Genomic DNA, 18,982 nt, shown 5'->3' with positions numbered 1-18,982 from the left:
TGGATGGACTTGGAGGGTATTATGCTAAGTGAAATGAGTCAGAGAGAGAAACACAAATACTGTACGATATCACTTACATGTGGAATCTATAAAAATAAAACGAACTAGTGAATACAGCAAAAAGAAACAGACTCACAGATGTAGAGAACAAACTAGTGCTTACCAATGGGGAGAGGAAGAAGGGGAGAGGCAAGATAAGGGTAGGGGATTGAGAGGTAAAAACTACTATGTATAATAAATAAATAAGCTACAAGGATATACTGTACAACACAGAATACAGCCAATATTTTATAATAACTATAAATGGAATATAACCTTTAAAAATTGTGAATCACCTGTACACCTGAAACTTATATAATATTGTACATCAACTATACCTCAATTTTTAAAAAAGACAACAAAAAACAAGTGTTGGCAAGGATGTGGAGAAAAGAGAACTCTTATGCACTGCTGGTGGGAATATAAATTGGTGCAGCCACTATGGAAAACAGTATGGAGATTCCTCAAAAAATTACAAATAGAACTATGATGCAGCAATTCCACTCCTCGGTATTTATCTGAAGAAAATGAAAACACTAATTAGAAAAAAAGTATGTTCACATATGTCTTACAGTTTTCCGAGTACAGGTCTTTTACCTCCTTGGTTAGATTTATTCCTAGGTATTTTATTTTCTTTGATGCAACTGTAAATGGGATTGTTTTTTCAATTTCTTTTTGTGACAGTTCATTGTTAGTGTACAGAAAAGCAACAGAATTTTGTACCCTGAAGACAATTTAACCTGGCACAGCTAGCACCTAACTGTAAGTAGACAAAAAAAGTTAAAGTATATGTGCATTTAATTTTTGAAGTGGAAGGTATTTTTTAAAATATTACAGTCATAAGAAACTGCTAACAGTTACAACTAAAAAACAGTTTAAATGGTTTTGCAAGTGACTGTGATTGCAGAGCCTGGTTCCTGACTTGATTGCCTGCAGATTTAAAACGTGGACCTAATTTTTGCATGCTTCCCAGGCTTTCTTCATTGTACTGAATTGCACTGAATCCGTAGATTGCCTTGTACATACAATGGAATATTACTCAGCCCTAAAAAACAATGAAATCTTCCCAATTTCAACAACATGGACAAACCTAGAGGGTATTATGCTAAGTGAAACAAACCAGACAGAGAACGACAAATACTGTATGACTTCACTTATATGTGGAAGTTAAAAACAAAACAAATGAACAAACATAACAAAACAAAAGAGTTATAGATACAGAGAACCAACAGGTAGTTGTTAGAGGGGGTTGGGGAAGGAAAGAAATAAATGAGGGAGATTAGGATGGTAAAGACTTCCAGTTGTAAAATAAATGTGTCATGGGTATGAAATGTACAGTGTGGGGAATATAATCAATAACTATGTAATATCCCTGTATGGTGAAATCATAACTAGACTTACTGTGGTGCTCATTTTGAAATTTATAGAAATATTTAATGACTATGTTGTGTAACAGGAACTAACATAGTGTTGTAGGTCAATTATACTTCAAAAACAAACAAACTCATAGAAAAAGAGATCAGATATGTGGCTACTAGAGGTGGGAGGTGAGGAAGGGGGAACTGGGTGAAGGCAGTCAAAAGGTACAAACTTCCAGTTATAAGTACTAGGGATGTAATGTGCAACATGATACATAGAATTAACACTGCTGGATGTTACAGACGAAAGTTGATGAGAGAGCAAATATTAGGATTTCTCATCATAAGGAAAAATTTTTTTTTCTACTTCTTTAATTTTGTATGAGACGATAGATGTTCACTAAAATTATTGTGATAATCATTTCATGATGTAAGTCAAATCATTATGCCTGTACATCTTAAACTTATACAGTGCTATATGTCAATTATATCTCAATGAAACTGGAAGAAGAAAAAATAAAATAGACTGCTACAAGTCAGCTACACTCTTAGATTTCCAACAGAGTATTTATATGTCTAAATAAATAATTAAGTTGAATCATTTGGCTCTGTATTTAAATCCTATTGGCTCCAACTAATTTAACTGTCTCATTACGAAGTGGCTTCTGTTATGGGAGCCCCAAAAGGGAACTGTTCAGGGAATTCTCCCAAAACACTTAAAGAATCTATTAATCTATTAACTTAAAAGTACAGACTTCACCCACCCGCCCCCCTCCAAAATGTACAGGTTCTAAATACAGCACACAGCACAGGGGAAACAAGCATGCAGTCTCTCTAATGTCATGTCACTGGGATGGTTTATCCTCCTGGTTTCAGGATGTACAGAGTTTAATAGTACATGGATATAACACAAAAGTGACAAAAATTTTGATAAGTCAACTTCAATACTGAAAAGGTTAATAAGAATTCTTTCCCATCCCAAAAGTATTTGTCTTGGGTCATCTCTAATGAACCTTCGAAGAGCCAGCGTATTTCACAGGGGCTAAATAAAACTTTTTAAAAGGTTAACGGAAAAATATTTATGTGAAAAATGCCTCCGAACAATCTTTTAGTGGGTGGATTCGGCACATACCAGTGAATGCCTTTGAGCTTCGTCCAATTTCGAATTAAGCTAGAGTTTACCTTTAAGAAACAATGAACCTGCTTTTAAGTAAAACCCTGTGTTAATAAGAAACATGGAATGTGAATACAAAAAAAAAAAAAGATTTTATCAACTGAACTGTATCTAAAAATTTTACAAAGTTTTCCATGAGCCATCAGTAAGTCTTTAAAATGCATGATCTTTTAAAAAACTTGTTAATCATTCATCTGTAAAAATCTAGCTTCTTATGTGTGTGCCAAGCATAAAATTGCCCCATGCTAAATTTAACACAAACCTCACATTACAGAGTTATGTGTTCTTGCACTTCAACATGACTATGACAGTGATTCACAGGGTGAAAATACACTGAGAATAGTCTACATTCTGCAATTCAGTGCAATGAAGAAAGGCTTATGAAGCATGCAAAAATTAGGTCCATGTTTTAAATCTGCAGGCAATCAAGCCAGGAACCAGGCTCTGAAATCGCAATCACTTGCAAAACCATTTAAACTATTTTTTTGTTGTAACTGTTAGCAGTTTCTTATGACTGTAATCTTTTAAAAAATATCTTCCACTTCAAAAATTAAATGCACATGTACATTAACTTTTTTTGTCTACTTACAGTTAGGTGCTAGCTGTGCCAGGTTAAAATTGTCTTCTTCCCCCTTTCCAATTCTGTATTCTCTTCTTTTAATTTTTTTTTGAAGATTTAAATTTTTTTTATTTTTGGCTGTGTTGGGTCTTCATTGCTGCACACGGGCTTTCTCTAGTTGTGGTGAGCGGGGGCTACTCTTCGTTGCAGTGCGTGGGCTACGCATTGCGGTGTCTTCTCTTGTTGCAGAGCACGGGCTCTAGGCACGTGGGCTTCAGTAGTTGCAGCACGTGGACTCAGTAGTTGTGGCACGCGGGCTCAGCAGTTGTGGCTCGTGGGCTTAGTTGCTCTGCGGCACGTGGGATCTTCCCGGACCAGGGATCGAACCCGTGTCCCCTGCACTGGCAGGTGGATTCTTATCCACTGTGCCACCAGGGAAGGCCTCTTCTTTTAATTTTTGTACACTGTGGTTCCAAGTTAATTTCATAATATTTATCCAAATAATTGTTGGCTAAAAATTTGTTCTTTTTAACTACAATTTGTGAAGTAACGTAAAGTTTAATCAAAAAAAAGAAAAATGAAGAGAGTCACTTTATGATGACATTCTGTTTTCTACAAAGTAATATGTTACCTTCTCACATGTTATTCAAGGATGGTTAATCATTTTACAAATGCTAGAAAATTAAAGATACTCAACACTATAAGTTGATATGCGTAACTCTTAACAGAGCACATTGAAAAATAAGATGTAAACTGAGTTGCTCAAGGTCAGACAATATGGCAGTGAGGCAGGCAGCTGTGGCAACCTCTCAAATTCCTGTCTTCCCACATGTGCCGTACTGAGACCCCTGCTCTATCCCCTGCCCGCAAAACACTAACACAGGTAATGTCCACAGGACAGGAACCACCTAGGGCAGAATTTCAAACTTAAGGAATTGATTAAGTAGAAGAGAATTTAACCTAAACATTATCATAATATATGAATTCAAATTATTTTTTAGGTAATGGAGTCATCGTAGCAACCAACTTTTGCTTAACGTTGTATTTAAGTAGCTACGAGCTGGTTCCAGAGGACCTGGGGGCTCCACTAGAGAGAATTAGCTCTGGGGAAGAGAAACAGTTAATTTTCAGAGCTGGGCTGCCCTCAATGTCTGCGGTCACCTGCAGGCCACTCACAGAAGAACCTTGTATCAGCTTTCTCACCTCCTCACACTGGGAAGGGGTGACGGATCATCCTTCTTTGAAAGTCTCAATTTGAACTACTCTACTGTAGACCAGAGGAAGTCCGAAAGTGTTAACAGTTTGGTTAAATTTTGAGGGAGCTTCAAATAGCTTTATCACTTCTAACATTACGTTTAAAGCAAATCTTTTATGCATTCATTTCTCATCACTGAAACTCACTGGCCTCTTTGTGATATTTCTTCCCCTACTTGCAAAGGAGCTCCAAATCCCTTAGCAAATTATGAAAAAAATCAACAGACATAAAGATGAGGGTCAAAATATCACTGTTTAATGATGGGAGTTTGCAGGCTATCTACAATGTGCTTTCATGTTAAAACTATCAAGTTAACAACTATCTGACTTCCATATTCAAATACATAATGTTTATGTTCTTTGAGAAAATATCTAATGCCAAAAGTAACTATTCAAATATAAAAACCATATATATTCTTTGGTTCACATGTACATGCAAAAACTCTGACAGATAAAAAGTATAAGAATGGAATTTTTGGCGAGCTTACACAGAATTATAGAATTTTTATTAAAAAAACGAGAAGGCATGGAAGGAAATTAACATTCATTATGTGCTTACTAAGAAAGAGACACTGTGCTAAGTACTTTACATAAAACTGAAATCAACTGAATGTTTCTTATATTCCTTGACCAAGTAATTATAATCGTATATATTCAAACATCAAAGGAATTAAAAACAAACTCTCTGAGAATCCTGAACTGATTCCATTTTTTCTTTGGGCAATGTGCTAAGCCTATCACATTCATCATCCTTACATACAGAGACAAAAGGCCCAGAGTCCTATTACATTATTTAAATTATTCCCAGAAAGTAACTCATGAATACTATTACCTCACTGAAATAGTCTTTCCAAGAGGCTAGTTTTGATGATCCAAGAATTCAATTCTCATAAGCATGCTTTGATACGAGTTTGTTACAAATTTCATTATACATCAAGAGATGAGTTGCTAACATGAAAGAATACTCTTCATTATGACAATTTACATATTTAAGCTACTTCAGCTTCTGAAGGTTATGAAGAAGAGAGCTAGGGTTAGAAATGAGAGAGATCTGACTTCACTGGGGACTTCACTTCGACAGGGTCTTCACTGGCTGGCTGTGCTGTTTTACTGATTTACAGTAAAATAGTCACTTCAGTGACAACAGATGCTTTTTGGGAAAGGTGGGGAGGAAATTAAGCAAAATATCTATGCTTCCAATGCATAACATCTTGATCATGTACCTTTGAAAAAAGAAATAACCTGAAGTGGATTTTTAAACGTCTGATATACCATATTTGGAATAAAATTGTGAGTAATTTTATTCTTACATTTCTGATATTTCAATTAGTGACTTTAATGAAATATCAAAAATTCTAATGACTCAGCACAACCTGAAAAATGTGGGTATTACAATGTTAAATGAAACCCAGTACAAACTTTCGTCTATATTATAATTATGTAAAAGTGTGTGTGTGTGTGTGTGTGTACCTAAAAAGTAGAACTGTGAAAACAGTTGATGTTGGGTTATAATGGGCTGATAGATAATTGTTTTTCTTTCTTGATTCTTTCCTATTGTAATAATGTCACAACAAAAACAACTTAAAAAAAAAGAACATCACTGCTTTATGGATAAAATAGTACTCTGTCTGCAATGACTTAACCATGTTAAAGATATGAGTACCGGTGTCTTCTGTCAGTTCCAGGAAAGCAAACACCACAACTTCCGTGCATCCCTCAGAACACTTAACGTCGCATCTCAGGTCCAAACAGACCCAGTAAATACCCAATGAGGGACAAGTCACTGAACCACTGATGAACATCAAGTGTAGTTAATATAAAAATAGAAACTTACTGTTATTTGTTGGTTCAGGAAACCCAGCCTTTGGACCACTCCATCCTTTGTTTTCCCCTGTCTGAAAAATTAAACCAATTGTTTAAGTCCAGGGAAAGAGACTTAAATTCAAAAAGAAAAAAGTTGACTAATCAATTAAGCAAGGGCAAAGATTATTCTGCTCATTCTCTCCACCTCTGACCCCAGAACCGTGGACACAAGAATAACTAACATGAACAGTACCATCTATCCCTTTTCTACATTCGAATCTGTTTCTTATGTCTCCTGCTTTTACCTGTTTATTTAAATTTATAATTTGTCATCAATAAAGCCCCATATTTAGTATATGTATTATATTTATACAACATGGGCTCTACCAAGGTGGTGAAGAAGTAAATAACTCTTTTTCAAACAGTAGACAATAATCATCACAAGTGCTAAAGTGACTAAAAGGGCTTCTTTATCACTTCTGAAGTCAAATTAACAACAGAAATATTACTATGTCTGTTCTGGAAAAGTCCTGACAAGGGTCACTGAATATTGCTAATGATATGTGCAAAAAAATTGAAAACTAAACCCTAACTTTAAGTGAAATCTGGAATATCCTGGCTTTTCCCAGATGATTTGGTCAATGTCTAGTGTAAAATACATTCTGAGCTCAGATATTTTGAAGTAGTAAGTATTTTAATCACATTATAAGTGACTTTAACTGGTTACATTCTCTTTTTGTGGAGCTGGTGTTATTAAGTACTCCAGGAGGGGAAAAGGCCTAGTTCCTATTATAAGCAGTATTTATGTTATCAGATGTCAAAGATCAAATGGACAAATTAAATCCATATATAAACACAAACTACATTTCCAGCAAATAGTGTACAACTGTGAAAGGACGGAGGAGAAAACGTGCGTAAATGCAGATACACATGGATGGGAAGGCCTGAGGAGACTCCCACTCACAAGTTCTCTGTGAAGCACAAAACAGGATGAGAGGAGAGCTGACGGAGGGGGTTATAAATCCGAGGAAAGTGTACATAGCAAGGAATAAGTCACTTCAGGGAAAGAAAGACCTGGCTGATAAGAAGAATACAGATTCTCAGGCACTTGAGTGCTCAGTTGAAGTTGGTAATAATACATTTAGCACTTCATTCCTCCTTTTCTCTCCTTCTACTATTAACCAAAGTTATTTAAATATTAGATTTTATTCCCTAAGCCTAATTTTTCACCTTCAACTGACTCCCAAGCCTGCTGCTCTATGATTTCTACCCCAACACTCTAATGAAACTGCTTTTGTAAGGTTTCTGCTTAAACATGACACAGTGACCACAAACAGTAATCTCTTCTCTCTCCCCAAACAACTCTAAATTGATAATCCAATAATCCATAAACTCTCTCTCTTTCCCTCTGCCCCTACCCTCCCCAGAATATGAAAGGAATCAACAGCAGAAAAGGTAAGTCAAAGTTGGTAACCTGGAAAGTAGATTAGTTGTAACTAACTTAGCAGATGTGAGCTGGCTGAAACCTCACCTGCAGAGCAAGAAGCCAGCAAAGAGCTAACAAAGAGTAAATCAATTTGTGCTCCAGGACCCCAGAAAGCCTCGGGAATCAGAAGCACACCTGGTACTTCTAAAGATGAATCCTGGAAGAGCATGAAAACAGAAAGATTGTTTGGAAGTCTTTCAAAATGCTATGAGAGGGCTTCCCTGGTGGCGCAGTGGTTGAGAATCTGCCTGCCAATGCAGGGGATGCGGGTTCGAGCCCTGGTCTGGGAAGATCTCACATGCCGCGGAGCAACTGGGCCCGTGAGTCACAATTACTGAGCCTGCGTGTCTGGAGCCTGTGCTCCACAACAAGAGAGGCCGCAACAGTGAGGGGCCTGCGCACTGCGATGAAGAGTGGCCCCCGCTTGCCGCAACTAGAGAAAGCCCTTGCATAGAAACGAAGACCCAACACAGCCAAAAATAAATAAATAAATAAATTTCAAGATGGTCCACATCAAAAAAAATTTTTTTAAATTAAAAATGCTATAAGACTTCCAGGTTACCTCTTTGACCCCAAGGAGACAGGATTTCCTAAAAGCTTTCCTCTTCAGAAAGCTTAAAACAGAGAGACTCTGGACACCAGGTACAGCTGAGGATGGGATGGATCTATATGCCCCACTGCAAATAAAGAGATGGAGTCCAAAGCTACATCCTTACATTCTGGAAGATAAGGTTCCCCAGTTCCCTTCCTCACTGGGCCTCAGAAGACAACACCCAGCCTACCAATCCACAAGGATGGTGAGGACAACACAGGGAACAGAATAAAACTTCAAAAAAAAAAGGTTTAAAAAAAAAGTTCTTAGCGAGAAAGAAAGAGAGAGAAATATTACACCCATTAAACAAGAACAGGAGGTTATAAAGAGGAATATTCTGAGAATGAGAAACAGCTCTGGGAAATAAAAAATACAACAGCTGAAGCAAAATATTTCAAAGAAGGACTGGAAGACAAAATTGAAGAAATCTCCTAGAAAACAGAACATAAAGAAAAAGAGATAGAAATAGAAAATAAAGAAAGAAAGAATCAGAAGATCATCCATTAAACTAACAGGTAACCTAGAAAGAAAAAATAGCAAAAATGGAAGAAAAGAAATTATCAAAGAAAAAATATAAGAAGTTTCCCACTTTTAAAGTATATGAATTTCTGGACTGAAACCCAAACACCTAACACAATTTATAAAAGAATATACAAATCAAGTCAATCACCCATGAATTTTCCAAACTCCCGAGAAAAGAAGTTAGAAAAGCATCAAGAGGGAGACGAAACATAAAGGTTTCATAACAGGCTGAAGAATCAGAAGGCTTTGGAGTTTCAACAGTAATGCTGAGAGGTAGAAAACATTGGTGCAATGCCTTCAAAACTCTGTGAAAAAAGTATTTCTAATTTAGAATTATGTCTCAGAAAAACTATCAACTGTGTGGGAAACATAAAGATGTATCAGACCTATAAGATCTCAAAAAAATTTACTCCCCATGTATCCTCTATCAGGAAGCTACTAGAGCATGTACTCCGTCAACACGAGGAAATAAATGAAGAATAAGGGAAACTGTCCAAAAAACAGGCAACTCAACAAGGGAGAGAGGCAAAAGCAACTTTCAGTGAAATGGTGAAGAAAAGAACGAAAATAGTGGGTCTTTAGCAGATCCATCAAACAAACAATCCAAAGTAGAAGAGGAGGATAAAGAGCTCCAAGAAAGAAAAACCAAGAAACTAAAAAAGTACATGATGTGTTTACTTGGCAGAGAGTTTGGGGTTAAATTAGAGAGACATAGAAAAGTATACATGTGGAGTATGAATAAGAGAACTAAATCTTCATTTTCCATAGCAGGAACTCAGATAATAACCTAAAAAGAAAAAAAAAAAAAAAAAAAAAACACCAAGAAATCTCAGTATAAGCTACTGACAGTAGAAAATAACAGAGCAACTAAAACGGGTAGTGAGTGGTTGCCTTTGGAAAAAGGGAAACAGAAATGGTCAGTTGCAGTGCAGGATAGCATCATTTTTTATTATAAAACTTGAGTCTTTATACCATTAATCTTGAATAAATCTTGACTTCTTATACATATATGAGTACTACTTATATTACTTTGATCAATATATAATAAACAAATATAAAAAAGAATGAAGCACATGCCAGTTATATCTTGATGTAGAACAAATTCCAAGTTATAAGTTAAACCCCAACATGTAAGTGAAAAAACAATCAAGATGCAAGATCAGTATATTTTTTTAAAGGTAGAGAGAGTGTTTCACTCTTCCTTAGAATGTAGAAATGTAACAATGAGAAAGAGCCAGACAATGTAAAAAATCATAACTTTTCTTGAACCCATCAGAGATCTGAGATTGTAAAGCAAACAAATGACATGAATTCTAGAGAGTGACAAACCCCTCTGAGGAGAGGCTGGGCTCACAAAATATTTCAACATTGGCAGAGCAAGGAAGGAAGAGATGAATATCAAAAATGCTGGTAAGAAGAAAGCAGATGAAATGTTAGTAAATTCTGAAAGGCTGCATGTGGGTTAGCACAACAGTTTAGAAAAACTAGGAACTCCAGAGAGAAGTGCTTTTCCATGGGCTTCCTCTGGGAACTCAGGACAACTGGAGGTACATCAGGAAACCGGAGAGAGCCCCACTCGGTGGTACAGGTATGAAGCAGGTGAATGTCTGTCACTGAGAGAAAAGCCAAGAACTCTGCACACTCCTCTAGTCTTCTCTCATACAAAGACAAAAGCTCAAGCCACTAAGAAAGGAGAGAAACAAATCCTATCTGCCTCTGGGGTAGAGGTAGGAAATTTTATTAACCCAAAAGCTCAGGCAAAGACTCATTGCTTCTGGGTAAAGAGTAGAAGCAGGGCTTCCCTGGTGGCACAGTGGTTAAGAATCTGTCTGCCAATGCAGGGAACATGGGTTCGAGCCCTGGTCTGGGAAGATCCCACATGCCACGGAGCAACTAAGCCCGTGAGCCACAACTACTGAGCCTGTGCGTCTGGAGCCTGTGCTCCGCAACGGGAGAGGCCACGACAGTGAGAGGCCCGCGCACCACGATGAAGAGTGGCCCCCACTCACCGCAACTGGAGAAAGCCCTCGCACAGAAACGAAGACCCAACACAGCCAAAAATAAATAAATAAATAAATAAATAAATAAATAAATTTATTTAAAAAAAAAAAAAAAAGAGTAGAAGCAAAAGCTATCTACTCCAGGAAAAAAAAAAAAGGGAGGGTAGAAAACCCTCTTGAGAGAAAGACCCTGCGCCAATACAAAGCAGATGTCTGAAAATGTTGGGAAAGGGGCTGGAAAACTCTACTGCACCCAACACAACCTACAGATCCAAAGTAAAGTTTGGCTACCGTGGGGAAGGAGGTAGAAATAGTAGGAAAAACCCACCTCTGAGCCCCAGGACCATAGAGTCTGTCTGAGAATGAAGTTGGACAAGAAAATCAAGAACTATGCTCCCTGGCTATTGTAAATAGAGCTGCAATGAACATTGTGTTACATGACTCTTTCTGAATTATGGTTTTCTCAGGGTATATGCCCAGTAGTGGGATTGCTGGGTCATATGGTAGTTCTAGTTTTAGTTTTTTAAGGAACCTCCATACTGTTCTCCATAGTGGCTGTATCAATTTACATTCACACCAACAGTGCAAGAGGGTTCCCTTTTCTCCACACCCCCTCCAGCATTTATTGTTTGTAGATTTTTTTTTTTAAAGGGGTGTATCGGGCACCCACATCCCCACTCCCTTTCTCTTTTTTTTTTTAGGAATTCCTTTATTTTTATTATTTATTTAGTTAGTTAGTTTTAGCTGTGTTGGGTCTTCGTTTCTGTGCGAGGGCTTTCTCTAGTTGCGGCAAGCGGGGGCCACTCTTCATCGCGGTGCGCGGGCCTCTCACTGTCGCGGCCTCTGTTGTTGCAGAGCACAGGCTGCAGAAGCACAGGCTCAGTAGTTGTGGCTCACGGGCCCAGTTGCTCCGCGGCATGTGGGATCTTCCCAGACCAGGGCTCGAACCCGTGTCCCCTGCATTGGCAAGCAGACTCTCAACCACTGCGCCACCAGGGAAGCCCGATTGTTTGTAGATTTTTTTTTTTTTTTTTTTTTTTTTTTTTTTAAATTAATTTATTTATTTATGGCTGTGTTGGGTCTTCGTTTCTGCGCGAGGGCCCTCCCCAGCCGTGGCAAGCGGGGGCCACCCCCAATCACGGTGCGCGGGCCTCTCACCATCGCGGCCTCTCTTGTTGCGGAGCACAGGCTCCAGACGCGCAGGCTCAGCAGCTGTGGCTCACGGGGCTCAGTTGCTCCGCGGCATGTGGGATCCTCCCAGACCAGGGCCCGAACCCGCGTCCCCTGCATTGGCAGGCAGACTCCCAACCACTGCGCCACCAGGGAAGCCCTGTAGATTTTTTGATGATGGCCATTCTGACTGGCGTGAGGTGATATCTCATTGTAGTTTTGATTTGCATTTCTCTAATGATTAACGATGTTGAGCATTCTTTCATGTGTTTGTTGGCAATCTGTATATTCTTTGGAAAAATGTCTATTTAGGTCTTCTGCCCATTTTTGGATTGGGTTGTTTGTTTTTTTGATATTGAGCTGCTTGTAAATTTTGGAGACTAATCCTTCGTCAGTTGCTTCATTTGCAAATATTCTCTCCCATTCTGAGGGTTTGGAAGCAACCTAAGTGTCCATCGACAGATGAATGAATAAAGAAGATGTGGCACATATATATAATGGAATATTACTCAGTCATAAAAAGAAACGAAATTGAGTTACTTGTAGTGAGGTGGATGGACCTAGAGTCTGTCATACAGAGTGAAGTAAGTCAGAAAGATACCGTATGCTAACACATATATACGGAATCTAAAAAAAAAAAAAAAAAAAAAAGTCATGAAGGACCTAGGGGCAGGACGGGAATAAAGACGCAGACCTACTAGAGAATGGACTTGAGGACATGGGGAGTGGGAAGGGTAAGCTGGGACAAAGAGAGTGGCATGGATATATATACACTACCAAATGTAAAACTGATAGATATTGGGAAGCAGCCGCATAGCACAGGGTGATCAGCTCGGTGCTTTGTGACCACCTAGAGGGGTGGGATAGGGACGGTGGGAGGGAGGGAGATACAAGAGGGAAGAGATATGGGGATATATGTACATGTATAGCTGATTCACTTTGTTATAAAGAAGAAACTAACACACCATTGTAAAGCACTTATACTCCAATAAAGATGTTAAAAAAAAAAAAAAGAATTATGCTCCCTTACCCAACACAATCCTATGGTCAAATAACAAGTAGGAGCAGTTGACTACAAAGCATAGAGATACCCCTCACCTCATGGCAGAGCAAAGAAAGGACTGCTGCTACCTGAGGAGAGAGCAGAAACATTGAGGAAAAACCCTCCCCAAACCTTACCCCAAACAAAACACAGATAACAGCAAACCACTGCTAAAGGAACTTGAAGTTAATAGACTGTGGCAACAACAAAACCCAAAACAAGCCCAACTACTGACTAGATTGATGCCACCCTCCATAGTAACAGTCTGACAGAAGAAGAGATGTGCCTATTTCTCAACATAAATGCTACTTAACTCAGCCTCTAATGTTTCTCAATACACAATGTCCAACATTCATTCAAACATTATGAGACACCCAAAACTACAAAAAGAAATAACCTTTTGTCAAAAGAGGGAGAAGTCAACAAAACAGGACCCAGAGATGACCCAGATGCTAGAACTCTAAGAAATAAATTTTACAATACCTGTGATTAATAGGTTAAAAGATCTAATGTAAAAGGCAAACAACATGCATGAACATTTGGAGAATTTCAGGAGAAAAACAGAAATTATAGAACAAAAGCAGATGGAAATCCTAGGGAGATAAATACCACAGAAGAAAATTAATATTGATGTCATTATTAACAGATGAACACAGCTGGAGAATAATCAGTAATATTGTAGATAAATCAATAGAAATTACTCAAACTGAGAAACAGGAAAAAAAAGGAGTGAAAAATAAAAAGGAACAGAAGATTCTGGATCTATTAAGACAATACCAATGGGCTAACAAATGCGTAACTGGAAACTCCCAAGGAGAGAGAAAACAAGGAAGAAGAAATATTTTAAAAGATGATACCTGAGAATTTGACAAAATAACTGAATGAGAACAAATCCCAGATCCAATGTGTTCAGAGACCACTAAGCAGGAAAAATACAAAAAGGAGAAAGGAAGGAGGAAGACGAGGAAAAGGAGGCAAAAGGGAGAAACAAAAGAGGAAGGAGGGAGAAGAGGGAAGAAGAGAAGGAGGAAGAAAGGAAAGAATCAAATTTAGACATATCAGAGTCAAACTGCTGAGAACTAATGAAAAAGGAAAATTTTGAAGGCCTTCAGAGGGGAGAAAAAAGCACATCAAGAGAGGAAAAAGAAGGCAGATAAGAATTACAACAGACTTCATATAAAAAACCATGCAAGTCAGAAGACAGTGGAACAAGATCTTTTAAAGTGCTGAAAGAAACACAAAAACCCAGAATGCCATACCCAGACAAAAATAACTTTTAAAATGAAGATGAAATAACAAATTTCTCATCAAACAAAAGCTGACAGAAATCACTGCCAGCAGAACTTCTAATACAAGTAGTATTAAAGGAAGTTCTACAAGCAAGAGTATAATACCGGAAAGAAATTTAGATCTACACAAATGAATAAAGAATTCTGAAAATGGTAAAAAAATGAAACTAAATATAAGATACTTTTCCTGATTTTAACCACATAAAAAGATTGACTATATAAAGCAAAATTAATAACAACAAACTGTGGGTTTTATAGTATATAGATAGAAGTAAAATGTATGACCACATCGAAGGTGAAAGAGAAAAAAGTGAACAAAGAGTAAATGGAAAAAACAGAAACAACTAATAAGATGGTAGATTTAAATCCAACCACATCAACAGCTATAGTAAGTACAAATGGTCTGATCACCTCCAACTAAAAGGCAGAGATTGTCAAATTATATTTTAAAAAGCAAGACCCTATTATATGCTTTCTAAAAGAAACCAATTTAAACATAAAGACACAGATAGGCTAAAAGTAAAATGATGGGGGGGGGAAATATCCCACACAAACACTAATCAAAATAAAACTGGAGTGACTATATTAACATCAGACAAAGAAGAATTCAGAACAAGGAATATTACCAGGGAGAGAAAAAAATTCACATAATAATAAAGTGGCCAAGTCATCATAAAGGCATAACAACCCTAAAGGTATATGTATGTAACAAGATAGCTTCAAAGTACATAAAACAAAATTGATAAAACTGAAAGTAGATAAATCCAAATTTCTAGCTGGAGACATTAACACTTGATATAAGAAGTAAACAGAAAATCAGAAGAGACACAGGACTTGAAAGAAGAAATCAAAGGGAAATTAGAACAAATTTTGAAATGAATAAAAATAAAAACTCAACTAGCCAAAATCTGTGGGACAGAGCTAAACCAGTGCTTAAAGAGAAATACATATCATTAAATTCTTATATTAGAAAAGAAGAAAGTTCTCAGATCCACAGTCTAAGCTTCTAGCTTACAAAACTAGAAAAAGAATAGAAAATTAAATCCAAAGCAAGTGAAGGAAGGATAAAATAAAGAGCAGAAATCAATAAAATTGAAAATAGAAAAATAGAGAAAAACCAATGAAACCATAACCTGGTTGTTTGAAAAGGATAAAAATAATTGATAAACCCCTAGCCAGATTGATCCGGAGAAAAAAAGAGAAGAAACAAATTATCAATATCAGAAATGAGAGAGAAAATATCACTACAGATGCTGTAGCCATTAAAAGAATGATAAGGCAGTGTTATGAACAACTTTATACCATTAAACTCAACTTAGATGAAATGGACAAATTCCTTGAAAGATTCGAACTGCCAAAGCTCACTCAAGCAGAAGTAGATAATCTGAGTAGTCTTATATCTATTTTTTAAACTCAATTTATACTTAAAACCTTCCTACAGAAAAAATTCTAAACCCAGATGGCTCCACTGGTAAATTCTACCCAACAATTAAGGAAGAAAGAATACCAAACTCTTTGAGACTATGAAAGAGGAGGAGATACTTCCAAACTTACTATAGGAGGCCAGCACTACCCTGACAGTGATACTAAAACCAGTATTTCTACTTGGGATGATGAAAACTTTCTGGCTGTGGATAGTGGTGATAGTTGCACAACACTGTAATTGTACTTAATGCCACTGAAATGTACACCTAAAAATGGTTAAAACGGTAATCTTTGTTATGTATGTATATACAGCTATCCCCCACCTTTTGAAAGTTTACTTTATGCCATTTGCTTTTATGAAAGACCTGCACTAGTACCTGTTATTGTTGACCAAAAGAAATCCAAAGAGGGTTTTCACTTTTATGAAAAACCAAAAATACCATTCAGCGTTTATTTTGCAGGTAACCATCACTGAGGCAGCGCACACCAAGAGCGGCAACTACATGCAGCATCTCAGCATCCAGCCGCCATAGCTTTGAACTGCATCTGAAGATCTGTGCTTTATCTGGATTTATGTTGTGCATCCGTTACCAAGATGTGTCCTAAGGTAAACACTTCTTCATTTTAGGCCATTCTGGCTTACAAAATGTTTCATAGGAATGCTATACTTTCAGATAGTGGGGGAACCTGTATCACATAAATTTTTTAAAATCCATCAATAAAAAAATTCACCATATCCACAAACTAAACAGAAAAGTCATGTGAGTATCCCAACAGATGCACAGAAAGCATCTAGCAAAGTTCAACATTCACTGATAATTAAGGGGAAAAAAACTTCTCAACAATGCAAGAATACAAGGAACTATCAGTCTGATATAGAGCATATATAAAAAGCCTACAAGCATCCCAGTATATAATGGTGAAAGACAATGATTTCCTCGTAAGATCAGAAACAAGGTAAAGATATCTGCTTTCCTATTCAACAATCAATCACTTCTATTCAACATTGCTCTGGATGTTCTACTCAGGGCAATAAAGCAAGACAAATAAATAAAAAGCATACAGATTAGAAAGGAAAAAAAACTGTCTTTATTCACAGATGACACATCATCGATGCAGAAAATCACAAAAAAATCTACAAAATAAGCTAACCTAACTGATAAGTCAGTTTAGCAAGGTCACAGGATACAAGGTCAATATATAAAAGACAATTGTATTTCTAAATGCTAGAAAAGAAGAATTGGAAATTCAAATTAAAAACCAATACCATTAACAATAGCATCCACAAACATGAAACGCTTAGGGATAAACATTAAAAATGTACAAGATATTTCTATGAAAAAGTACAAAACACTGCTGGGATCTATTTCTAAAAACCTAAATAAACGGGGAGCTAGATCTTGTTCATGGGCTGGAAGACTCAATATTCTTAAGATATCAATTTATGTAAAACTGATCTACACAGTCAACACAATCCCAAAGAAAAATCCCAACTGGATATTTTTTGGTAGAAATTGACTCTACAGTTTATTATGAAAATGCAAAGACTCTAGATTAACCAAAAAGATTTTTAAAAAGCAGAACAAAGATGGAGTTCTTTATTTGATTTGAAACCATAGCAAAAAAGCTACACTCGATATACAGTTGTAATAGCTGAAGAACAGACATACAGATTAATGGAACAGAATAGAGAATCTAGAAACAGACCCATACATATGTGGTCAATTGATTTTCAACAAAGGTGCTAAGGAATTCAATGGAAAAGCACTCATCTTTTAAACAAATGTGGTGCCTGAACGTACATAAAAAAAGGAGAGAAGGCAGGAAGGGAGGAGAGGGGAGTCATTTATCTGATAGAGGACTGGCACACAAAATATATAAAGAACTTTTACAACCCAATAATAAGGAAGCAAACCATCCAGTTTTTTAAAAGACAAAAATTTTGAACAAATACTTCATGGAAGAGATATGAATGGTAAATAAACACATGATAAACTACTCAGCATTATTAATTAGGGAAAATGCAATTAAAATCCAAAGAGATAATGTTATACACCTACTAGCATGATCAAAGCTAAATGACAATAACAAGAGTGGGAAAAGATGTGGAGTAATTGGAAATCTCAAACATTGCTTGTGGAAATGCAAAATGATACAGCCCCTCTGGAAAACGTCTTCAGTTTCTTGTAAAGTGACACGGTACTTATTATTTAACTGTGTACCTATAGGATATACTAGAGAATATGTACAATAAAGATTTGTACATGAATGTTTTTAACCACTTTATTTATAATAGCCTCAAACTACAAACAACCTAAATGTTGGTGAAGAATAAAACAGTGACAAACAATAAAACAGAACAAATGAATGATAAATGCAACAATGTGCATGAATCTCAGCGATAAGAAGCCGGACACGGGACTTCCCTAGTGGCGCAGTGGTTAAGAACTGCCTGCCATTGCAGGGGACATGGGTTTGATCCCTGGTCCAGGAAGATCCCACATGCCACAGAGCAACTAAGCCCATGGGCCACAACTACTGAGCCTGCACTCTAGAGCCCACAAGCCACAACTACTGAGCACGCGCGCCACAACTACTGAAGCCCTCATGCCTAGAGCCCATGCTCCGCAACAAGAGAAGCCACCACAATGAGAAGCGCGTGCACCAAAACAAAGAGTAGCAGGGGGCTCGCCGCAACTAGAGAAAGCCCACACACAGCAATGAAAACCCAATGCAGCCAAAAATAAATAAATAAATAAATTTATTAAAAAAAAAAAAGAAGCCAGACACTAAAGGCTACATAATGTACGATTCAATTTATACAACATTTTGGAAAAGGCAAAATTATAGACACAGAAATCAGACCAGTGCTTGGCAACGGCTGAGGAAAGGAGAAGACATTTACTATAAATGGGCATTAAGGAACTGTTTGGGGTAACAGAAATGTTATAAATCTTAATTGTGATGGTGGTCAGTGCATGTACACACACACACACACACACACACACACACACACACACACACACACACGTCGAAATGTATTGAACCGCAACTCGATGAATCTGGATTTTTTTAAAGGGGGCATGTTAGTGCATACACATAGAATATCTCTGTAAGGATATTTATTTCATCTTTATTTATCAAATCCTTACATAAGATTCACTATATTCCAGACACTATTCTACACGATGTACAAATATTAACTCACTGTGGGAGATAACTTTTTAGGAAGAGAGACCAAGAGACTGAGAGTCTCAGGGTGAAGTGAG

The 18,982-nt window shown here is 37.1% G+C and overlaps 1 protein-coding gene across 15 annotated transcripts in view; it reads right to left on the bottom strand.

Moving 5' to 3' along the window:
• The window catches only part of STAU2 (staufen double-stranded RNA binding protein 2), a 318,701-nt gene that overhangs the window by 158,096 nt on the left and 141,623 nt on the right, over window positions 1-18,982 (bottom strand). For all 15 annotated transcript variants that reach the window (XM_059901309.1, XM_059901320.1, XM_059901308.1 and 12 more), the window contains one exon: window positions 6,219-6,279. In XM_059901309.1, coding sequence (XP_059757292.1) covers window positions 6,219-6,279 — 61 coding nt within the window. The remainder of the gene's footprint in view (window positions 1-6,218; window positions 6,280-18,982) is intronic.

Source organism: Balaenoptera ricei, chromosome 17 (assembly GCF_028023285.1).
Source record: "Balaenoptera ricei isolate mBalRic1 chromosome 17, mBalRic1.hap2, whole genome shotgun sequence".
Lineage (NCBI taxonomy): Eukaryota > Metazoa > Chordata > Mammalia > Artiodactyla > Balaenopteridae > Balaenoptera > Balaenoptera ricei.
The sequence above is the reverse complement of the archived record's forward strand: the minus strand, read 5'-3'. Positions and strand labels throughout refer to the sequence as shown.